The 25,866-nt window shown below is 42.3% G+C and overlaps 1 protein-coding gene across 1 annotated transcript in view; it reads left to right on the top strand.

Annotated features, from left to right (window-relative positions):
• LOC146830893 (fibrocystin-L-like) overlaps positions 1-25,866 on the top strand; it is a 533,569-nt gene that overhangs the window by 453,107 nt on the left and 54,596 nt on the right. The window contains exons 71-72 of the mRNA XM_085603812.1: positions 15,965-16,132; positions 23,557-23,714. Of these exons, the coding sequence (XP_085459938.1) occupies positions 15,965-16,132; positions 23,557-23,714 (326 nt within the window). The remainder of the gene's footprint in view (positions 1-15,964; positions 16,133-23,556; positions 23,715-25,866) is intronic.

Below are 25,866 nucleotides of genomic sequence, written 5' to 3'. Positions count from 1 at the left end.
GGCGGCTTGAATCTGTTGGTGAACAGAACGGAGATCTTTAGACAATTTATACAGGTAGTCAATAAATAAAGGGGATTCTATCTCGGAAAAGTGCTTGGGCCTTGGGACGTTCCAGACATTGGCGGGTCCTCATAGGGTGATAGTCCTGTTCTAGAATGTGCAGTCACTCTCGTAGACAACAATGCTATGGGTAACACATCTGGCCACTGTAATCCTGTGCTTTCATGAATTTTTGCTAGCTTTAGCTTGAGAGTACCATTGTAATTCTCAACAAGGCCTGCTGTTTGGGGGTGGTTTGCTGCATGGAATTTCTTCATAATTTGTAAGACCTTTCACACCAAATAAATGACTTTGGCATTGAACTGGCTCCCATTGTCACTCCAGATCACACGTGGCAATCCGTTGCCTGGGAAATATTCCTTTAAAAGTGCCTTCGCCGTTGCCATGGCCGTATTCTCCTTAGTGGTGTAATCCTCTATCCACTTACTAAATGCACACACTACCACTAGTACGTATTTCAGATTATTCACTCGTTCCATTTTGATGAAATCCATCTGGAGAACCTCGAAAGGGAAGGAAGGTGACGCAAAGTTACCTGCAGGTGTAGGGGTGCCCCTCCCAGGATTATGCTTCAGACAGATAGTACAGTGCTTTACCATGTGTTGCGCAACCTTAGAGATAACTTACATATTCTTTTGACACTAATGTGAGCCGGACCACAAGCCATTGTGGCGACAGGGAGAACATTGCTGTTTCCCTGACAAGTCAGTCCAACCCCATCCTCATCCAGACATCCCGTCCTCTCCTCCCATATTGCCAGTTCATCTGCAGTCGCATCTCTGAATCTCCCTAACGGTTTCTAATGTGTCCTCGAACATCCCATTGTCTGGAACCCATCTAGCAGGACCTGCCACAAACATCTTTTTCATTTTCGATCGAGCCGTTTCCTTCGCTGTCTGGTCTGCAAAAGCATTTCCCCTCCCCACATCCTCTGTAATGGCTTTTTGAGCGCTGCATTTTACTATTGCTAACTTAGTGGGAAGTGTCAATGCGGACAGTATCAAGGGGCCGTTCTGTATTCACTGTCCGTGCAAGGTCAAAATCCCTCTGTGCCCTGAGGCGTCCAAATTATGAGCCACCCCGAAAATGTACTGGCTGTCAGGGTCGACGTTAACAGCCAGTCCCTCTCCCAATTCACAAGCACTTAGGAGGGCAACTAACTGTGCTGCTTGGGCCGACTGGTATGGAATGCGAGATGACTTGACTATAGTGTATAGCCTGGTTGTTGCATAGGCTGCGGTAGTAGTGCCATCCGGCAATTTGAAACCAGAGCCATCGACATATAGTTCCCATTGAGGGTCTGATAAGTGACCATCAGCCAGGTCTACCCGTCCCTTTGTTTCTTCGTCGGTCCAGAACAAACAATCATGGACATCACTGTCCTTTTCTTCTGAAGGGAGGGGTAGTAATGTGGCTGGATTCAAGGTAGCACAACGTTTGATGGTAATGTCCGGACCAAATAACGTCAGCTCATATCCAGTGAGGCGCGCACTGGTGAGGTGCTGCGTCTTTGTCTTGTCCACAGCATGAGGTACCATTACTGTGAGATCAGTATCAAGGACGAGCCCTGCCGATTGTCTGATTGAAACCAGCTCGGGAGCGCTCTGGCGATATTATCAAGGATAGCAGAGAAGTAAGCACAGGGTTTCTGCTTACCACCAAAACCCTGTGTTAGCACAGACAGCGCGCAACCGTCTGCCTCATGTAAATCGAGCACAAAAGGCTTCTGGTAGTCAGGAGTACCAAGCACAGGAGCAGAACAAAGCGCAACCTTTAATTGTTCAAATGCTTGCTGGCATGCAGGTATCCAGGGCAGGGGTTCATGCATGTCCTTGGTAGTGAGGTAAAGAAGGGGTTGTGTTAGTATAGAGAAATTTGGGATTCAATGCCGACAATACGAGGTTATCCCCAGGAACCCGCGTACCTCGCGTTGGGTCTTAGGAACAGGCATATTATTAATAGCAGCTATGAGTTCAGGTGTCAGTCTGTGACCCTCCTTTGACAGTAGGTGACCTGAATTGGTGACCTCCTGTCGACAATATTGAAATTTTGAAAGTGACACCTTGTGCCAATGATGTGCCAAATGTAGTAACAGTTTAACCGTGGCCTCTTTACAGCCTTGTTCAGAATCTGAGGCCACAAGGAGATTGTCAACATATTGCAGCAACACATTACCAGAGGGAAGTTCCAAAGAGTCCAATTGTGTTTTCAAAGCCTGGCTATAAATACTGGGGCTTTCTGTATAGCCTTGTGGAGCACGGCAGAATCTAAAGCTTCGGCCGGCTATTGCAAAACCAAATAAAAACCTACTCTCTGGGTGAGTTGGAATGCTAAATAAAGCGTTCTTTAAATCTATTACGGAAAATAATATGGCTGACGGGGAAATCATTGTCAATATTGCAGTAATGTCAGGGACCACAGGATACTGGGGAATTACTATTTTACACAAAACGGTAGACGTCAGGGTGCATATCAGAAGAGTCCGAGGGTGACTTTTTGAGAATCGGGATAATAGGGCTGTTGCACACATTCAACACAGTCTCTTCAACCACTCCAGACTTAATTAAATCCTGTATTATTTGCAGCAAAGTCTTTTCTCCTGCCTGCAAAATCTTGTACTGGGGCATTCGTGGCAATTTGGCGTTATTCTTTATCTAAATGGAGACCGATGGGATCTGGAGCAACCCCACATCAGTATCACCCAAAGCCCAGAGCGTCCGTGGCACATCTCGGAACTCAGGAGGACAGGGGGCGTCTTTAGCAAGGCATAGATTGTCGCATGCAACCTTTTCAATAGATCCAGTCCTATTAAATTCTCTCCACAATTTGACGTTAGTAGGAATGGTGAATCAACCGTGAGAGGACCAATAGTTAAAGCAAGAGTCTTGGGAATGGGGCTAACAACTGGTACGCCTGAGAAACCCACCAAAACATTATTGTGGCCAGACAGGTCTGCCCCCAGGACCAGGGCATGGGAAACAGAGCTATTCATAGCCCCTGTATCTATCAAGAGTTTCTCAGTGATGCCCTGTAAATCTGCAGTAACATAAGGTCCATTTTGATCTACAGGCACCGGAACTGGTCCCTCGCCCTGCTCTTGGCTGCCCTAGCTGTGAGACAGTCCCGTCACTTCATCAATGTCATGATCATCATGGGAGTACTGTCTTCCTCGAGAATCGTCTAAATAGTTCCCACTTTGTCTATTATCCTCTACTGCACCCGCCCTCGGCCTCCTCCTCCACGTCCGCGTCCTCTAAAACCCCAACCGCTCTGCGTCCCACCTTTCTGCAATAACTCGGGACAATCATTCCACCAATGTCCCTCCTTTTTACAGTATACACATTGATTGGGGCCCACAGCCGCACTTGAGGCACCACCCCTAGTAGATTGACGTGGCCATGATCCCGAACCTCGTCCTCTTCCTCCTCCCCTCGCAACTTACTGCATCAACACCCTAGTTTTCAAATCTTTTGACTTCTTCTCCACCCATTCCTTATCCTCATTCTCCCTATGCTCATAATACTGTGCCATACTTAATATGACCTACGGGGAGGCGGTCTTCCAAGTACTTTCCGAGGCTTGCAACCTCGTTGCAACCTCATTGAGCAGATTAGTAACAAATCTGTTCACAAGCAAATGTACTCCACCCTCGTGTGACAAATCGTGTCCACTAAAATCTAGAAACAGCCCCTCATAATTAGTAAAGAAATCCGACACCCTCTCATCCTTCTTCTGATGACATGTAGTCAACTTATGCCAGTCCACCCTCTTTGGGGGGGATGAGGTAGTGCATGTATGTGATAATACGCCCTGGTAAAGCCAAGAGCTCTGCTTTTGGCTTATCACCAGGCTTGCGGTCTTTATCCCATACTCTAATCTCATCCCATGTGCCCCCCAACTCCAGTGCATGGTACTGCATATGGACTTGTCTCCATATATCTTCCGGTACCAACAGCCCAAAGAACAATTTTCGATATCAGCTAACTTCATTACTGTGGAGGAGGCCGCCTCACTCAATTCCTTATAATATGCAGTAGGGTTTTTTCGAGGGTCCGGCAACTGGCTCTTCAGGGAAAGGACCTCACTCCTCTTCCAAGGAGTATAGATCCATTGTTTTTGAAACCGGGCGTCGACTCGCTGCCTTATTACAGTATCCATAGAGTCCCGCAATTCCGGTATTTCAGGATGGTAAATAGGGTGTACTTCCCTCATAGGGTGCTGTGTCATTAATGTCGGAACCTTTTGGAGCAGCCTACCACGGTATCCCACCAGTGTCGATACATTGGCAAAAACCTCATTGGGGACAATCCTGCATCATATACCCTGTCACGTATGTCATATATGATCTGTGGTGCAACTGCCTGGAAACACTGTTCCCATAATCCTATTAGCGTAGCTGACATGTGCTTAAGTGCATGCTGTTGTACAAAGGGCTCATAATCCTTCATCACACTCCACACATCTTCCACACTATAGATCGGGTTTCAAGCCCACTGAGCTGCCTGGTTTGCCACTACTCTCTTCTCCTCATCACTCAAAGCGGAACGTACCATCACTTTCTCCATGCGATCTCGTGCTGCTGCCCAATTTGCTTCATGCATTCCACGCCCAGGCGTCTCGGCCTTTGACAGTACTTGGGTGTGCGCATCAAAGGGGGAGAGATGGGATGCAGAAACAGGTACCATCATATAGGGGGACAGCATGGCGGGGAAGAACGGGGGTGTAGCAGTGGAGATAGGACTAGTAGACAGGACAGGGGGGCCGACGGCTCCCGCCCCCGTAGCCAGCACAGGTTGGGGAGAAGTGAGTGGTGCCGGTATGAGGCCACAGTATCAGAAATTGAAGCACTAGGGAGGGCGGCACTCCGGACTGCAGACTGGGACATCAAGACTGTTGGGTATATCCGTTCAGGGGCATAAGGAGGCGGGGGCGGGAATCCAATAGCTCTTCTATGAAATCATCACCTTCCTCCCTAGCAACATAACATTTATCAGTCTGTAATCGGAATTTCCTATCTGCTCACTTTATCCCTTTCTCCGTCTTTGCTCTTTCGTAAGCTACCTCCTTCTGCGTGATAGTTTGTGTCTGCTTCCTTCGAACCTCTTTCCCTGCTCGCATGCGTCACTGTTTTGCTTCTTTCTGCCACACTCTCAAAGAGTCAAACATGGACTGCCTACTCCTTTTAGCAAACAACTTGTCCTGCAGGAAATTTATTTTCTGTTTATCAAACAAGCCAGTAAGTGGCCATTGCAGCTCAGCTTTGTCCCCCGTATATTTATTCCACAATGTGCTAAACATAATACGGCCAATACCATGTTTGAGATATGTCAAAATTTGGGGTCCCCTTCGGAGGTGCAGGTTAGCTCTCTTCCAGTTGAGCATCGGCAGAACAACGACACCGAAACTTCCGAACTTACTTAAACACGGCATCTTAATATAAGACATAGACACTGTCCCTAACGGACAAACGTAATACCAGCAACTGTAATAACCAAAGGAAAAAAGGTAAGGGCAAAGATAGGAGATCGAAGTTACTCAAAATCAAGACCAATGGTTCAAAAAGCACAGTCGCTACTCACACACACAGACATTCCACCAGTACCGGCATCAGTCCACAGACCTCGGAGCACTCAGGCATAAGGAGCATACCACAAGTCAGCCCGGAGGCTTCATCACATCCAAGACAACTGCCCAAAGACCGTAACAAGTTCAAGAGGACAGGCTTTAGCCCCGGACCTTTTCACAACGCAAACCAAATTACCAATTGGTGCACCAGACTGTTTCCAAACACTCTGTATCCTTTACAAGGGTCAGTAGACCCGCCAAGTACCAACCAAGACAAAATTAAACCGTTCCAACACACAGCCTGTCGACTCGTGTCGTTCAAGCAAGACAGTTCAGAAACTGCAGACAAGACAGTCAGAGGACCGTATCAGGACACAGCCCATACGCTCTTGCCAACCAAGAATGGTGCTATTTTTCTCAAGAAACAAGTCACTCACCTGGTGCACTCAGGCCAAGGATTCACCTACTCAGGACCCCAGGCGGTGACCACTAGCCGGGGATCCTCCTGATTGGAAAGGCAGGGTATCTTTGAGAACCAAGCTCGGTCTTATGGATGTGGGGCCCTATCCACCCGACCGATCAGACACTACCCCGGCCCCTGCGATCCGATTACAGGTGAGGGGGCCACACTTCGTAGGGTCCCTGTTCAGGCACCGACTGAAGGATGGGCCCCTTTAGGGCCCCGCTGGTTATATACAACCACCTGCTAGGCCTTCCCCAAAATGAAGAGTCGGTAAGACAGTAGAGAATGCAAACTTACTTTATTCAGTATATACTCTGCAGAGGTGCCCAGTCAGGCCTTCACCCTAAGATGTCTGCCGAGGGGGACTGACGCCCTGACACTTGTTAGTACATAATAAACCCTTTGGAGACTTCGGCCATGCTTATAGTGGAGAACTACCAGCCTGAGCCGGGCACGAACAAAGGAGGTACAAAGAGATGAGCTAACACCTGCCAGATGGGTGCACTATCAGTACCCCAAGGCCACTGTGCTGAGTCTCAGCGTCTCCTGCCATGGGAGCAGAGTTACACATTGAGAATGATATGACTGCACATAAAGAAAAGATCAAAATATCAACCAAACTCAAATAATCAAGGTGCTAATGTTAAAGCTATTTGTCCATGTCCTGTAAATACTAAAAAACATATGTGAATACATGTAATTAAACTAAAATAATAAAAATCGACATTTAAAATTAAGCTTCTCTAAACAATAAAATATATTGCAACTATCCAGTCCTTTACATTCAAACAGTCTTTTTTGACATAACCATATCTTTTAAAGATGGCCTTTTGCAGTAACATCTTGTTCCCATGGTGCCTCCGTAAATTATCATGTAATCTTATTCATGAACTGAGTCTCTGGGTGCAATCCAGCGGTAGGACAAAATTGTAAAATTACTAGAAGAAAATGGTGGAATGCATTCCAGCATTTTCTTCTAGTACTTTTAGAAAGTTAGCATTGTTTTGCCTTAGCCATTTGGTGCCTGCAACCTGTCTCTGGTCACCTGACTAAGTGTAGTTAGCATTCAGCTTTATGTATTCCCCCTAGATAGCCACACAAAATAGGAGCTTAAGTGTGAATGGATGGGTCATCACTGGTAAGATGTGAGGGAAGAGCTGGGCCTAGCCTCACTTACATCTGAATAGGCTGTGTGCCGTCCTCACACAAAGGGCTGCATACCCCCTGTAGTTATTCTGGAGCCAGGCAGGGAAGGCAAAGCATCTGTGCACTTCAAAGAAATGCCTCTAGTAGCTTCACTCTACTTCAAAGGCACACCTGTGTATGAAAGAAGGACCCCAGGCACCACTACTTCAGTACACTTCTGGACCTGTGGAAACACTGTCAGCAAGAAGGACTGCTAACCTACTACTAGGACTGCCACTCTGATGGACTACTGCTCTGAAGGAACTGCTGCCTGACTGTGCTGACCTGCTGCTTGCTGCCCTCTTGCATCGGTGAGAAGGAGTGGAACTGTATCACTTGAACCCAGGGTGACTCAAAGGGATAATTGGCTGGGCTTCTGATCTTAAGCCTCGGGGACACTACAGGCTTCCAACAACCTGGCACCTCCAAATGTGAGTCTACCCTGCCAAGTGGTGCCACCCCAGTCCTAGACCCTTGAAAGTGGGCTTAAGGTGCTCACCAGCCTCTGTGGGCCCAGTGGAACAGACACATTTCCTCTGCTGGGTGGATTGGACCCATCACAAAGACCCACATGGCCGTTGCAGCCCCCATTGCTTTCAGAACCACCACTGTGCAGCACATTTATGGCACAGGCCCTTGTATCCCTCGGTGACAGCAGCCTTTACGATGACGCTGGACTCCCAATCGCAGCCTCCCAGCTCTCCGGAACCGACTCATCACCGCAACTTCATGCCGCATCCTCAACACCAGACTTTGCATCGCAAGCCCATGGAAGGGATCGTCAATAGGACCTCACATCACAGCCTCGCCGAATCTCGGAACCGGCGCCATGCTTCGGCTGTGTGACACAACGATCCTCAAACCAGGATTTAAGTTCTCTGTTCAGCATGCCTAACTGGGTCCCTGTTGCCGGCCTGTGCTCTATCATGGATGGCCTGAATTTGGGACTTCGTCCCTTTGCAGTGTGACCACTTTAAGGACTGTTTATCATGTGTATTAAAAAAGTTTGTGAGTAACCTGCATTTTAGATGCATTTAATGCCTTTATCCGAAGGTATCCATGTGTGACTTCTGAAAGACTTTCATTTCTAAGACCCTTCATGACAGTTAGAGGTTCTTACCTTTATTCTTACGAGGGCACTAGAGAGATACCCCCATTTCTGGTGATGCCCTATCCTAAATGGATGATTCTACGAGAAATGCCCTGCTAACAGCTTCCACAAAAAAGAGCAAAAGAAGCATTCGGACATACTAGGGGTAAGGAGATACTGACAGATTACAATCTGCCATCACTCATGATGCATCATTCCACCGTTCTGACTCTTCAGCTGCAGAAGTGATGTGAAAATCAACTGTGGCAGATGTTCTGTTTCCTTTCCAGCCAAAACTGTCACCCAAATTGAAACTCTTGTCAGCTGAAAAGCCATCCTTGGCAGTAGTCTTACCAAAATGGCTACCACATTTTTAAAAGTCACTTTGTCCTCTGCAGCTATTTTGTTGTTCAGTGGTTCCTCCTGGTCGACAGACAACTCTTAATTTACCTCCTCATCAACAGCCCTTTCATCATGGATGACAACTCCTTGTTGATGGTCCCCTGATGGTTACCTTCTCATCTACTGCCACCTCTGCATTGGTCACCTGACCATTGTTGCCAACTTATGATCAAATGCAATCTCTTGATTTTTTTATAGACCCTCTGCTATATACGATGGAATTCAGGGAAAGGTTACACACGATCAAGGGTAACCCCTATAGGTTATTTTTAAGTTCTGGGAGAAAGGGGGAGACAACAATCAAAATCAATACCAAAACCTCCCACTAGACCTATATTACTTTTATGTAGGCTGACTACAGCTCTATGCAATTTTTATACATAAAATGTATTTTGTTCAAAGATCATTATTTCATCATTTGTATCAAAAAGAGTAAAACAACCTTCATTATGTCTGTAGTTTCATTCCACATTTCTGCTACATGAATATTCAACAATTTCATTTTTTACAAAAGATCAGCATAGGAATTGTTTGTTTGACATAAACAATGCTCTCTATGTCATTCATGGACAGTATAACTAATGGTACGAATCCTTCCCAGGCTTTAGCCAAGAAGGTCGACATCCACCCAGGTCCTAAGCAGTATCCCCTCTTTTCCAGACCACTACAACATCAGGGGCAGCCCCATAGTACTCCTGGCCAGGAAGAAAGAAACCAGATAGGCGTCATTGGCGCTCTTGAATCGGCGATTTCTAGTGGGGAAAAGGGGAATTTGTTCAATCCACAAACATCTTCGATGGGGCCACAGCTAAGCCCAGAAGGATTGTCCCTGAGAGTGCTTAACGAAAATGAAAGTCTCCCCCCTCCTATAAACATTCCACAAATCTCCAAAACCTCCAAAATTCCGGCTCTCCTATCACCTGCGCTGCCGTCGCTACCCCCACCGCAGTTCCCTTTATGTCCTGTGTTCCAACCTCATGGCCTCGGCACGCCTGGAAAGACCGGAAAGACATCCGTAAATATTGATCTGCTACCTCCATCACTTCCTCCATTGCTGAGTCTAGCAGCTTCGGGACTGAGCAAATGTCCACCTGAGGCTCTAGAACCCGATCTTTCTGAGCCCCTTAATGCTCCAATATCAAATTCTGTGGAAGATATGCTCCTTAAAATACTCCGCGAATTAAGGGATTTTAAAATCTCCCAAGCTCAAGAAGTATCGCTTCTACATACTAGACTTACTAAATTGGAGGAGTGTTTTGGGAATCTTCCCTCGAGGGTCTCCGAGGCTGAGACTCGCATTTCGACCTTAGAGGACACTTTGACATCAATGAAGAAAGATCTCCAAGTAGCAAATAGAGGGAAATTACAGATGGCAGAAAAACTGCAGGATTTGGAAAACTTTAACAGGCGGTCCAATTTACGCTTGGTAGGCATTTCTGAGGGCCTGGAAGACAGAGATGTGGTAAAATGGTCAGAGTCTCTCTTTAAAAAAGCTATACCCGATCTCCAGGGTGATTTAACAATCACCAGGTCACATAGAGTCCCTGCATATAAACCTAATAATTCCAAATTCACTCGCACAATATTGTTGAACTTTTCAGACTATAGGATTAAAGAGAAAATTCTCAACACCGCATTTGCGAAGAGGACATTTAATGTAGACGGAGTAAACAATTTTCGAATTTTCTCGGATATGTCAGCAGCGTCTGCTCACAGGCGCAAGGACTTTGTCAAGATGATTGATCCTATTAAAGCCAAAGGAGCTCAGGCTATGATTGTGCAACAGTCTAAATTGAAGGTGTTAGCTAAGGGGAGGTTCTTTATCTTTACGGACTTACAAGAAGCCCAGATGTTCCTCGAAGGTCTTGCTACATAGTCTCTAGGTAAACAAATGAGGGAGGGGGGAGGGTGGGGTGGGGAGGATGGGGAGGGAGATAGAGAATTTTTTTTGTTTTTTTTGTTTTTTGTTTTGTTCTTTTTTTCTCGTCTCTCTTCTCTCTTCCTCTCGGGCCCTAGTAGGGACAGGAAGCACACAAGGATGCAACAAGATGGCATCCACACAGAAGGACAAGACACAAAGAGGGATGGAAGTGGGCCAAGGGAGGTTACCGTCCTCTTTAGGGGAGGAGAGGAGGGTTGGGGGGGGCACATGGTGGTGTCGCAGGGGAGAAAAAGAGAGTTAATATACTAGGAAAATGTTTGACAAATTGGCACTACAGAAGGGAATGGAACATTTAGGAATGGATAGCAGTAGCGTTCTACCTAGTGGTGTGTTTTTTGTTGTTGTTGGCACTTTAAATAATATAGTACTAAGTCTAACGAACTATGAACTATGAAAATTGCGTATTTGCACATAAGGTGTTTATTCCTCTTTATTCTAACTGCTATGTTTGCACAATTGCTTGGACTATCTGTTTATTTGCTGCTATTTGGATTATCGAAGTACTGTTTTTTGCATATTTGTACTACTAATGGGAGATGAGTAATACAATGAAGTTTGTTTTTCCTCCTTATTTTAACTGCTATGTTTGCACAAATGCTCAGATTCGCGTATTTGCACATCTACTGAGGGATGAGGAATACATTGAAGTTTGTCTCTTTTAATGTAAACGGTCTGAATAACCCCCGTAAAAAAATTGCTATTGAGTGTTGGCTAAAGAGCCTGAACCCAGATGTTATTTTCTTACAAGAAACCCATCATAGAACCCAGACCGAATTTGACAACATTTTCAAGGGCTGGGCCAGCCATAAAATCTCCTCTATAGCTGGACTTGCACAGAGAGGGGTTTGCATTCTAATAGGAAGACATGTAAGCTTTATTTTGGAAGGTACACTCTTTGACCCTAGTGGCAGATGGGCACTTTTACATGGTAAATTTAACCATGTAAATATAATATTAGTTACAATTTACGCTTCAGTTATAGACGACCCTCTGCCAATTTTACAATTGAAGCAAGCATTAACAGGATTACCTGGGCAAATAATATGGGGTGGGGATTTCAACTTTTTACAGAACCCTTTAGTTGATTCTTCAAAAAAAGATAGGCGCCAGAATAAACCCCAAGTGGCCATCGCCCTACAGAGTTGCAAGTTAGATCTTGACGTTGTTGACTATTGGCGATCATGTAATACGTTTGGACGTGTCTATTCTTGCTAGTCAGCAAAATATAATTCAGCGTCCAGGTTAGACTTTTTTTTAACATCATACGGGTTAGAGGTACACAAATGTGTTCATTTAATAAACGTATTTTCCGACCATACAGCAATTTCCATGGAGTTAAAAGTTGGAAGGCAAGAATTTAAACCACCTATGAGATGGTATTTTAATAAGCATAACTTATTGGATACACAATGGTGCGCGGATATTGAGGATGAGATCTGTGAGTTCTTTCCAAGGAATAAAGGTACAGCTCCACTTAACGTGACTTGGGATGCCTTTAAGGCCACCTTGCGTGGAATAATTGCATCTAAAGAAATCCCAAAGCAGAAGGCAAGAAGGGAGGTTAAGTTAAACCTACAAGTAAATGTTACGCAGGCATCTCAAGAACATTATAGGACAAGATCTCTTTACTCTGGACAAAAACTCCTTGAGGCAAAGAATAAAATGAAAGATTATTATTACGACCTGGGTAATGTTAATAGTAATTTCCATGCCCAGAGGATATATGAGGAGAGTGAGTATGCAGGTAAACTTTTAGCCTGGCAAGCTAAAGAAAATCAAGTACGCAATAGGATTGAGAGACTAATGAACCCTGTCACTAATGTTCAGGTAAAAACCACAGCTTCCATTGGTGAGATTTTTCTAAATCACTATAAGGAAGTATATCAAGCTACTGAACCGGCTGCACTTGAAACTATTTCTGCGTTCTTAGAATCACTCTCTAAATTAGCTCACGAAGATAAACATTTCTTGATCAAAGACTTTACAAGGTTAGAACTAGATGAGGTAATCTCTTCCCTACCCAATGGTAAGGGAAATGGGGATGATGGACTCCCCGCCGAATTCTTTAAAAAATTTGAGGGGACTTTGCGCAAAGAACTCCTCCTTTTGGCCAATTATTTAATACAAGGGGGGCCCCCCCCAGAAAGCTTTCATTCGGCAGTTGTGGTCAGTATTTTAAAAAAAGGAAAGGACAAGGAAAATTCAAACTCGTATAGGCCCATAAATCTTTTAAATATAGATTATAAGATTTTTACGAAACTTTTAATGAACCGGCTGAGTAAAATAATAGGGCCTCTTATAGGCCCGGATCGGTGTGGTTTTATAACAGGAAGACACCTCCATACAAATACAAGATTTTTACTTGAGGCACTGGATTATTTAAATATTAACAAGGTGAAAGCACAAATTTGGTTCCTTGATGCTGAAAAAGCTTTCGATCTGGTGTCTTGGGACTGTCTCTTTGCTATTTTGCACAGTTTCGATTTTCCGCAGGCTTTTATCTTTCTTTTAAAACAACTCTATATTAATTCTAGGGCACACATCATTATCAATAATTGCAATGTCGGGACATCCCATGTTAGCAGAGGTACACGGCAAGGGTGTCCCCTGTCGCCAATTTTATTTGCTCTTTTTATTGAACCTCTAGCCATTGCAATTAAGGGCATAGTGTCCGATACAGTACCAGTAGTCGGAATGACAAATATTAAACTTTATGCCGATGACATTGCCCTCTTTTTAGATTCAAAGCCTGCAAGTCAAGTGAAAATTTTAAAAATATTTTCTGATTTTCAAAAACTGGGAGGTTACAAGATAAATGTTAATAAGACTGAAATAATTTTACTTAATTGCACTGTTGACACTTTATTGCCGGAATTTAGGCAGAACTATAACCTATGCCCAAAGAGATATCTAGGAATACTTATCTCGGATAATTTGGAAGATCTATATTCATTAAATTATATACCTCTGTTAAAAAAGGTTGGGTCCCACCTTGATCGTTGGAATTTACTGCCACTTTCCTTAATGGGCCGGGTTGCTTTAATACGTATTTCAATTCTACCTCTTTTCAATTTTCTTTTCAGTGCTGCCCCTTGCCCAATCCAGGTTTCTTTTTTTAAAAAAGTGGATGCTTTGTTTTCCTCTTTTCTTTGGATTAAAAAAATTCCAAGATTAGCACTTAGCACTTTATATCTTCCAACAACGCAAGGAGGACTGTCCCTCTCAAATATTAGAGATTATTATTATGCTACTTTTGCACACCACAGTTTTAGATTTTTTTTCCTAAATGATTACATGGCAGGTATTTTTTTTATGAAGAGGATGCTGCTGGAATCTAAAATAACGGACCCTGTCAGAATTACGAAATATCCAAAGAAAGTCCGCTATAAGTTTCTCCAATGGATATTTAAAATTAAAACCCAGCTCCTGTCATTGTATGGTATTTTCAACTTAAGCAGCTCAACAATGTTAACTAATTTTAGTTTTGGCGAAGGGGTTGCTTGGATATTAACACAGCGAGACTTTGGGGTGAGAATGGCTTCGAGATAATAGAGGACTTTCTTGTGGGAAATAGATGGAAAACATGGGAAGAAGTTTTTAGTCAAATCCATCACCCGAGCACAATCCTGCAATGGTCTTTTTGTATGTTACACACGGAGCTTAGACATTGCGATATAGCTAATTTATTTTACAAAAGAGATGTATCAAGAGCATTAAACAACCCCTCATTAAAGAAAATTAGTAAGTGGATTAAAGTATTAAAAGAGGATAATACAATCGAGGTATTTACTAAAGTCAGAGATAGGTGGAAAAAGAGGGAAGACATTGAAATTAGCAAACCAACATGGGATAAAATTAATAAATGTAATTAAAAAAATGTCCGCAGTGAGAACTTTCAACGTATGCAATTTTATAGTAAATGGCTTATTTATAGAACTCCCTCATTTCTCCACAAAATCTACCCCCTGGTTGAAGATGAGTGCTTTCGATGCGTAGAGAAGGGTACCTGGAGTCACATCGTTTGGGAATGCCCAAAAATATCGGAATTTTGGGAAGAAATAGGAAATTACCTCTCTATTACGATCAAAGCCAATATCCTGATTAATATATCAATAGCAGTATTAGGCTGCTCTCCGAGCCCTACTCCACACGATGAGGCTTTGTTTATAGCATCATTAATAGCTAGATCTCTAATCCTACAACTATGGAAATCAGAGAAAGCTCCAACTTTTCAAGCATGGAAAGCTAAACTACTTTGGATCCAGGGTAGGGAAAGAAATTATGCGTTAAGAGCAGGAGCACTCAGGAGTTATCATAAGCACTGGAGCACGTTCGATAGCTAAATGGATTGACACTCTCTGCTATGAAAATGGCATTTTCCATTCCATATGTTCTGACAGGTTTTATAAGATGTGAAACCCACAGCAGAATCCTTTTCCTTTTTTTTTTCTTTTTTCTCTCTATTTACTTACCCCACTATGCACTTTATTCACTAAAATGGTTGCTGATGTTTAATATATTGCTTATGTATTTATATTGCTGCTATGCTATAATGAATTGATTATAATTACATGTATTTATATCTCTCGAATTCCTAATTCTTGATGTTAATCTTTACGTCTGAAGAGCCCTGTAATGCCTTTTTTGTGCCTATGAACTCTCAATAAAAATATAAATATAAAAAAAAAAAAAGATCAGCATAGGAATTGTTTTTTTGACATAAACAATGCTCTCTATGTCATTCATGTATGACCTCTACAAATTGACCACACTTGCATACAGGCCTCTCACACCAACATACGTACTCATTTATTCAGCAAACCATACCATACCCTCCCAAGATCGCATACACTATTATGGTCACCAAAAAGACAGATGTTTTACAGTCTCCATGACAGTGTTGTGGGTCGGGTCTCACACATCCAGGTCAACGCATGTTTCAGTGGGTATTATCACTTTTAAACCACCTTCTTCAGGACCACCCGTACAACAAAACTCAAGGCGAGTGGTTGGGGTATAACTTCAAAATGTAGATGTAATACTTTTGCAAATCAGCTAAATGCCTGTCCGCTATTATTATCTGGAATGTGGAGGTATACATTAGGTCAAGGAATCATTTGGGCCTCATAGTGCATAAATAATAATAAGTGATCCAGGTGCTGTGTATCCTTACCCTTTGGTTCTGAGGTAGATCTCAGTGTTGACTATGACTTTGTATCATTTTTTTATAATTCTTGAATATGTGTCTATTTTCTAGGTATCATCAGAGATTCTGCATGCACCTTAATGTCAGCCTGGGAAAGCTACAGGTGCACAGGACTTGATTATGAGATGCTGGTTATTGAGAGCCTTGATTCTGATACAGAGACCAGAAGATTATCACCAGTGGCTGTACTGGGTGATGGTTACATTGATCTTATCAATGGTATGGAAGCAACTATGACATATTGAAATAATTTAAGTCAAAACTATGATGTATGATTTTATTTATAGAAATACCATTTAGGAAGATTTTGATTGTTTGATTGTATGACTCCAAAGCTAATTTTACTGATCGGTGCCGAATATAATGATTTACAAGTGGTAATACCAAAATGGTATGCAGTCCTAGATTTTGCAAATTTTCTCACAAAATGATGTTTTGGGCAAGATGCATACGTTGTGCACACTTACCGCACCCTCGACCAAGATATCATAAATTTCAATGCCAGAGATGTTTCTCTTCCACATCGCTTATATCTTATAAGTGTACTCTGCACAACCTTCAGCTATTTTTCCCAGTCACATCTGGTGTGAAGTTCCCAGTCCAGCCAAGGTTGAGGCCTGAAACTCAATCTTTGTCCACTCTACCTACACAGCAACATGACACCAACTGAAACCCATCATAACTCTCCTACACTGTACTCTCTCAAATGTACTTGAGGAAGCATTGCAGCTGCACAAGTGTTTTTCAGCAGCAAAGCAGTAGATGGGTCTTAAAATCAGCTGGGAGCTACTTTCAAAGACATTTTCACTGTAAAAACAGCATACCTTTGTCTGCTCAGTATAGCTCTACTATTATAGGCCAATCTTGACTTTGACAAGAACTGTGCAAATCTGAATATCTCACTCCTTTTAAGTCAGTAGTGTTATTAATGCATTGTTGCTGAGGATCAGTTACATAAATCTGTATGGTGTAAATCATCACCACAATTTCTTCCTTGCCAGTGATCATGATGGACACACTGAAACTCTGAAAGCTATGCTGCTGACCTCTGTTAAATAAAACATAGCTCACTATCGAATTATATGTATCTCAATTTTGATAAATGCCATCAACGCCAAACATTTGTCCCAAGTGCAATTTGCCTTAAAAACTCCACACCTGCCTTTAGACTTATTTTTGGGACCTTTGAAAAATTGGATATTATGTGCTTATTCCAAATGCAGTGACCTATGAGAAGCACAATTGTTCCTGAGTTATTTTGACACCTTTTTACACATCTGGCTGCGTGTCCTACTTTCACCTCACAGCTCTCTTGATTAACAATAACATGTGGTCTTAAAAACTGTAAAGATCCTGGAGCCAGAGGGTGTTCTGATCACTGAAACGCTGAAGTTGGAGGTTTCTGTAACAACCATGCTTGCTGTGTGATAACTTCAAAACATGGGTTTGATGTTTTGAGGCCAGAGATTCAAGCTGATTGTTATTGGCTAAATCTACTGCATGGTTAATATTGCATCAGTAAGTAGAGTACCATGGTTCAGCCCACAGTCTGTTTGGCACCTTCCCATTAGACATGTCAATTTCTTCGGGCTAAAGTTTGAAGACTCTGAGGCAGTAACTTCAAATCCCCTGAAATCGTATTGATAAGCCCCAATAATCCTCTTCTGCTGGGCCAGTCAATATTCAAACTGAAAGCCTTGCAAGAAAGAAGGTATAAGATCCCTTTTATCCTTTAGTCAATCGGTCAAATATTTTATTTCTAAGAAACAAATTACTACAGAAATATCACATACATTTTTCAATTCATCAATACATAACATTGAAATATATCATATTACACCAATGCATAAAACTTAATAACAGGGTAGTTTACAAGTCCCGTTCATAGATATACTTATCATATTCGGAATTTACAGAAGTTATGCCCTATTGAAGTGTAGATCAGCAAAGAGTTCCAATTACTTATGTAAAAAATAAAGTACATTGTGCAAACCGGGTTTGAAAAATACCTCAAAAACTAGGAGCACCAAACTAGATAGTCCAAGTTACCCAGTTTCATAGAACAATATAGAGCGGAAACTTTAAAATATTTACACACAGGATCTGTGCCATTTCATGGCTTTGCATGACATGTCGCTTTTATGAACTTTTCACCCACTTTGCTTTCATTTATTTCTATTGACATATCCCCATCACTATTGTTGAATCCTTGCACAACCTTCTATACCATTTATTTGTGTCTTGTTCAGTTGTTATCTTTTTAATGTAAAGATGTAATGCAAATCTCCACTCCTTATTTCCTAACTGTGCTGCTATCATGGATATGCCTAAGAACCATTAAAGAAATATCTTTATCTCTGTGGAATTGACTACAGGACACCGCCAAAATACCAGTTTCTCACATTTGGATATTTGTAAGCATGGTGGTTGATCTGTTTTGCTTGTCTTGTCTGTCAGTCAGAGGCATGAGAGAAATGTTCACGCTAAAAGGTCTCTTCTTAGGAAAGAAGTGGGCCCAGCATATGAGAAGTTGGATAGAGAGAAACAAGGAAGAGGATGTCCAACTTTTCAGTCTTCCCAGAAACATTTCCATGTAAGATTCAGTACCTCTACAATAGGACTTACTGGAGTTTCAACTTGCCAAGAAAGGTCCCAAGAATATGTAGTTCTGCAAGGAAAAATGACTTGCCTGTCTCATGCAGATAGCTTGAAGAGGATGGCGCTGAAGGTTCATATTAACTCAGATCTAAGCTCTGCTGATGGCTCACCTGATGGCTGTAGCAATTGTGGAAGTGGAGCTTTAAGCCTGATAAAATATAAACCCCACCTTCCAGAAGAAGATGCAGCTTGTAATGATATTGATAGGACATATGTGGCTGAAGATAGTTGATAGGTGTAGTTACTTGAACTAGTAAGCAGAATATTAGCGAGTCCATAGTGTTGGAGAGATTACCTCAGATGCCAGTGGTGCTATTTTGAAAACAGAAGCCGGAAATGGCAGGCAATGCATATCCACTAAGGATGCTCTAACTAGAAAGTATGGGTTGATATCTGAATAAACAGCTTGGAAGATTCCAGGAGAGTTAATGAATGCTTGGATGAACAGTAACAGTGTATTCACTTATGGACTTTCATGAAACTTGGTTGCTTAGGAGCATATAGCGTAGTCCATAAGTAGAGTAGGTCAGGCCAACACCAACTTAACCAAAGTGAATTAAAAGCAAAGATGCAAACAAAATGTAGTTTTCTGAAGGCTCCAAAGATATGGCTAATAAGGGGAGTGTGAGCCAGTAACGCCTCAAGGAAGTATGAGGTAGAGTCTGAGGGAGGACCTCAGGGACTAACATAATTCTGCACCTAAAAGATGGCATGTGTACTTGCGCAAAGAAGCTCCCTCCCTTTCTGGGCTCCAAAGCAAAGTTATAGCTTGTGCAGAATACACTAGACTGCCAGATCGTAGTAGATAAAAAACAGATATTCCAGAGCAATACTTCCATTGAAAATGTCATACAATTGTCAGTTTCCACAATGAAGTCTGAATAAGACTAGTAGCACAGCCTTCACTGGAATTAAGGGTTTTCTGATGATAGAAAGGGACCTGTTAGCCACTCCATGTCTGTAAACTGTTTGTTGGGCAATGATTTGTCAAAATCTGAATGGACTGCTCCTGATACTCAGGTGCAGTCAGCCAATCAGAGGTCTCCTGGTGTGGCTTCCCTGAGTATTAGTGACCAGTTAGCACGCCATGATGCTCAGGAGTATACTAAAAGTACTTTTTCCATAGGAATAAGTCCCTGAGTCAGGCGACAACATTTTCACTACAGAGAAGGAGCCCGAGCATGCTGAGTTTTTTTGCAAACCACAACATGCTGGAAGTTGAATCCTAGAAATTCATAATGGAAAGTACAAATACTAACAATTCTTTTGCACATCCTGTCCAACTTGCCAAGCTAGTGGTAGGTTATGAAGGTAAACAATCAAGGGAACCCTCTTTACAATACTAGCTCTGGGGACAGTGTTTAGAGGCATTGGCAGATCCCTGAGATCTGCTGGCATAATATTACCTGAGATCCTGCCCTCAGGCCTATTACCAAGTATATTACCAAGTATAATTATAACACTCCTTTATATTTTTCCATTGTAGGAATCCCCTTGAAGATGGCTCTTTGACAGATAATCTCACTTTCTGTCAGTCTTCATGATGGCTATGTGGGTAGAGTGTAGTGTAACTTATGTAACTTATGTGCTGCCTACTTCATTTCACCCAGACATTAACAGGCTTGTTAAGAGATTGGAAATACCCCAAAAGACAGATCTGGAGAGTGTAAGAGTACTTATGGGTGGCAGCCGGCACAGGTAAGCGCGGAGGGGCAGGGCGTGGCAGGGGGGAAATCGACATACGACGGAATATGTATTATTTGTTTATGTAATTATACCTACTCCGTCGTATTCCAACTTCCCCCCTTCTCCCACCCTACCCTGCCCCCTCCTTGCCCCACCCCACCACGTTTACCTGTGCCGGCCGCTGCTGCTTATGGGATGAGAAACAGTAATGAATAAAATTTAACCCTGTTGTGCCTCTGGGCAACCTCAGAGGTCATCTAAGTCTTGCAGGAGTGCTGGAGAAAAATCACTTTAAATCCTAACCTTGCATAATAGACCATGTGTTGGATTTCGAATCCAAAATTACACATTACCAATCATAAAATAAGCAAGAGATTGTACAACTAGAAAGGCACACTAAGAACCAGACCTTGTACAAGGTATAGGTGAGGGTGTCTGTAAAGTACCCCGCTCTCCAAGATAAGTGAACTATGCTTTACATAGAGCTGGAAAAGGTTACCAAGGTGAGTTACCTCGTGTGGTCTTAAAAGTCTGCAACAACACCACAGTGTTATATCTGTTAACTGCCTTAAACCTCATAATATGTCATTGTGATATGAGCAGTGACAGGTTGACCCCTCCCGGGCTGGACAACAAATAGAAGAGAGGCTCAATGATTATCTCATGTAAATTGACAAAACAATAGAAAAACTGCAAACAAGTGGCTCGTCAGTTTTCTGACTTTTTTCTATGATATCAGGGCCCACCAGTTTTTGTGTCAATAGCATAAATAAAGCTTATACAAGTGTGTTGAAAGAAAAGTCGAGGTGTAAGATATCGCCAATTATTAGCCTATTTTGACATTGTGTCAGGACTTTTAGTATGCCTCGACTTAGGCAGGCCGTTAGCCAAAGTACTGGTGATACTCACCTTAATGTGAGAGCAGTGACACCAAATCACAGCACAGTCAAAGCTCAACTATTTGTGTATAGTATATGAAACCATTATCTTTGTGCACACATCATTACATATATTTCTTAATACAAGTGGCAGCATGTTTGTCTAAACAAATCTATTGACTGTCAGATAAGGTTAGAACTAGCATTAAGGAGGACACATCAATAGCTGAAGATGCCGTCCAGTCTTTTTGGTACAAAAACCCATCCGAAAAGAGTTTCTAGAACCATGGATTCTCCAAAGTTTTTTAACTCAATTACAAAATTGACAGAACTGGTAGATTGCTCTGGTTAGAAATACAAAATAAGAACATTGTTGATCCCGCATATCTACTTTCAGTTTAATCTGATGTTATATTTACTTAAAAGTAGTCCTACTAACCAGTTCTTGGCATGATGGAAGGCTTCACTGCCAGCTATTTGGATGACAATGCTCTTTACAGCTCCAGTTGGAGGAACCATCTGCTGTGTGTTGAGAAACTGCCTCAAGCACTGCACGGCAGGCCAATCAAGGTCATCTGAAGACAAACAGAGAGGAGATCTGTCGTATAACTCAGCCACCTGGTGGTAGTAGAACATGCAGTCTCTACAACTGATGCCTTCATTATGTGTAGCCAGGTGTTTGGGCTGATTCACCAGGTGCTATAAAATCTCCCTTCGCTAAATTGAAATTCATTGGGTTCAACAAAAAACTACAAATTCCAAATGTATCCACAATATTGGTGACTAACGTGAATTTTGGTGCTTAATGCCCCGAAATTCATGGGGCCTGGTAATTATTGGGCAGTATTAGCTGCTAAACTCCAAATTGTGATACGTGCCAGAAAATAAGTTACCACGCATCACAATTAACCAGTCCAATCATATTAAATGCCTAAGAGTCACATCATCATGGATTGGGAGGTTATCAAAGCCTAGACTCAGATGAGGACTTTCCTAGGACTCACTGTATCATGCTTCCTCTCACATCAGTTATAACAAGGTCTCTGGAAGCCTTAGATTCTCCCGTATAGATGTATCTGACCTATTCGTAAATTGGGCTTTTGTGTATCATCTCATAACTGTCTGGTGCATCTTAAGCCTTTCCTTGTCAAGCTAGATAATCCTGTCTTTCATGCAGCATCTTAGAAAAAAAGAATATTCTGTCTTTGCAGCATTTACCCATAAAAGTACACAACCTCTCACTAATAAGCAAAACTAAAAACATAGGCCTCTGCAGCACTGTCAGAAAACTTACTTTCTCCTGCACTTCCCCAAAAATAATGTGCACCCTCTCCTTTATTCTCCAGCATAAATGTGCCAAAACACTTTTTTGCCTCTCTTTGATCCCACACATTAATAGCAAATATTTACAACAATCTAACCACAAGAGCACCTTCCTTCCCTCCAGTACTCCTGGCATTTCCTATGCATACCAAAATATACCAAAAAAGAGTCCTTTTCCACACTACGAAAACGAATGTCTATGATTTCTCTCCCCCAGAGCACAAATGTATAACCACTGCCATAAAACAGTTGTATATAGCTTCCTACTTAGAGCAGTTCTTGATCTTAGCTCAACGGTGTCCTTCCTTAAAGTCCTGAGTTCTTATGCATCCTCTTTCCCCAATCAATGATACTTAACCACTCATAAACAGTGATACCTGACCCTCCTGTGCCCCCTCGCGAACAAGCACAACACCCTTATTTAAAACATCTGTATACCATACACCTTTGTTCCCCAGCCTCAGATGCACTGCTCTGTTATGATCAATGTCACTTGGTCTATCCTATACATCTTTACCTTACTTCTACTCTCTTCAGTAGAGTGTAAATGCCTGGTATTCTCATAGTCCGGTAATGTTTTTCTTATAAAGATATAGGCATGGGATTGCCTAGGAAGACGACTGGCCTCAAAAGGTTAATGTTACAACTATAAATATTTAGGAGAAACAGGAGAAGAGAGGGCAAGCAGCAAGCATGTGCTCCTGCGTACTTGCTCACTTTAAGGTTTCATGCCACAGCCTACAATCCAAGTAAAGTACTTTGGTGGCCTCAGTCAGAGGGGTGTCCCTGCTTGACCCAAAGTCTTTATCAATCAGTTAGTCTTTCATTCTTACTATCATTCTATTAGAAAAGCAACATTAGACAAGCCTTAACAGCATCATGCTTCCTGTTTGTCACTGCAGTGGTGGCAAAATTACGCTTTTTATCCAAGTAACTTAAATCCTAACACAATCCCTATGATAAGAGTGCAACCATTTTCGATTTCCTAGATGCAATTGAGTCCTTACATTGTAAAACACTTTGGGGCATCTGCATGTAGTGTAGCACTTGTCAGTGGCCTACAAGTGTTTTAATATCTCACTGTGTATTTTCTTGTAGGTCCACAGGACCACGGCTGGTGCTCAGGATACACGTGTCAGAAGAGAGTTTCTTTGTTTCACAGCATTGTAGCAAGCGGCAAACATTTTGATATTTTTTTCACAAGCACCAGCCCTCAGAAACTACGATTAATGCTCCTGAACGTCGATGACACCAAAGTAAGGCTTATCCCACCTATCAATATGTATCTATAATTATGAATTTGAACAATGAAATGATGTGTAAGTCAATGCAATAAGTCATTACAGGTTGCTGAAAATAGATTATAAGATATAAAATGGAAACTGCATAGCAGTAAACACATAAAGAAGCCTTATTATGAACATACTACAGTTATGATAGACTGATAAGTTGTTACAAGTCATTTAAAATTTATTTTTACTTCTAAAAAGGTGCAACCTATTATTATATTTGGCAACTTTCTCCTCATATTCAGCAATTACCATAATTGGACAATTAATTTATATCACAATACCCAAAATTGTACTTTTCTGTATGTGAGCCATAATGAACTCTTAATTTTCGATTTGATGTAGTGTAAGGTTTATGGATATTGACTAATGAATACCATTGGCGTAACATTATGTAGCAAAATCAGTTAATTTCTTTTCTTTAAAGGACAATTTTTGTGTAGCACAATAGGAATATGTGAACCACTTCTTAGTTTTCCATTTGTACCTCTATTTGAACATGAATATAGGTGTGAGCCTGTTAAATATTTTCCAGGCTGACACGCTGCATAAAAATGCATGCTTTATTATAGCTCCCATACTGGGAACATGTCCTGATCGAAACAGGAAACCAAGGTATCACTGAGACATCAAATAATTGATAAGCTACACATCTATTGGTCAGCAAATTAAATGCACAGTGTCTACACTTAGGGCCTAATTATGAGTCTGGCGGTCCATGGAATGCCAGACTTGTGGGAGCGCGGCAGACGTATTACGATTACAGCGGTCGGACCGCCATTGCGCCACCGCAGCCGCCAGGGAACCACTGTTTCCTGGTGGTCAGGATGCCACAATATGCTAGGCAGGGCCACCGCTGTCTCGCCAAGCATATTACGAGTTTCCTCTCCACCACGGTTTTCATGGCGGATCCTCCTCCATGAAAACTGTGGCAGAGGAAACAAAGGAAGCCCCACAGGGCCCCCTTGTGCCTCTGCGCCATGAGGTGCATTCAGGAGGGCAAAACATGAGCCCCCCTGTGAGCATGCACCCAGTTCTTGCATGGCATGGATTTTAGTCCATGCCGTGTGCAGGAACAGTTTTTGGTGTTCCCATTGTGTTTGCCCATTTTCAGGGCACCGTCGTGGGAATGTCAAAACAAATCCTCCAGACAAAAATTACACTCGTAATCTGGTGGGAGGCCGGACTTGGGTTTGGCAGTGCTGCGGCTGGGCAGTCATGGCGCCGCACCGCCAAACTCGTAATTAGGTCCTGAGAGGCATGAGCTGGCCAAATCATGGGCAACAAAAGATCAGTAACTCAAAATCTGGTTTGCTGCTAAAGGCGACAGCATCCACGTTAGTAAGCATGACTGTTCCTAGGCACTGGATACTTTTAAGCTTTGCTGTAGTGGTGTTGCAAAAGCAGGCAATGTGTCTGCCAAGAATTGTCAGTAAAAGACAAGTGCCTGATATGTACCATGACGGGAGCAAGAAGGTTCAAACGAATGAGAATTGCTGTTAATTATTCAAATTTCTCTTTTGTCCTTTATTCATTTGAAATAATTTGTATTATGTTCCCAATACATAATTTATACAGAAGAGGCATATCATGTTTTATTTGAGCAAATGTTAAAGGCATTTTATGTACCATGCTTCCTACAGCCTAGTGGTCACTTCAAAGCGTGGGACTCTGCAGTACCCACTGTTCATTCTAGTAGGCTCTTCATAAACGTTGCTTGCTTAACAAACAATTCTTCAGGGCATTTTTAAATTGCCGGTGAAATTATCAATGAGATGGGGTGGGCTGGTGACGTTCCATAGAGAAATCCCCAGAGTGGCAAGAAACATACCACCAGACCTTGCTGTGTTGACCCAATACAAAATAAGCCTAATCAGGTAATTTTACAACAAATTTATTTTAGGACAATATTAAAGTCAATTCTCTGTTTCATTAGAAGCCAGTTTACCATGTGAAACATGTGCACCTTTTATGTTCACCCTTTGCATGATTCCTGTACCTCAGTTTGGATCTTTGGAGCCTTTGGAAATGTGTGGCAATGCATCCAGAATAAAGTATATTTGCATAATCCAGACGGTTTAAAGGAGAACAGCTGTGTCTAATTACCAAGATATGGTAC

This window comes from Triturus cristatus, chromosome 5_1, assembly GCF_964204655.1.
Source record: "Triturus cristatus chromosome 5_1, aTriCri1.1, whole genome shotgun sequence".
In the NCBI taxonomy this organism is placed as follows: domain Eukaryota; kingdom Metazoa; phylum Chordata; class Amphibia; order Caudata; family Salamandridae; genus Triturus; species Triturus cristatus.
The sequence above is the reverse complement of the archived record's forward strand: the minus strand, read 5'-3'. Positions and strand labels throughout refer to the sequence as shown.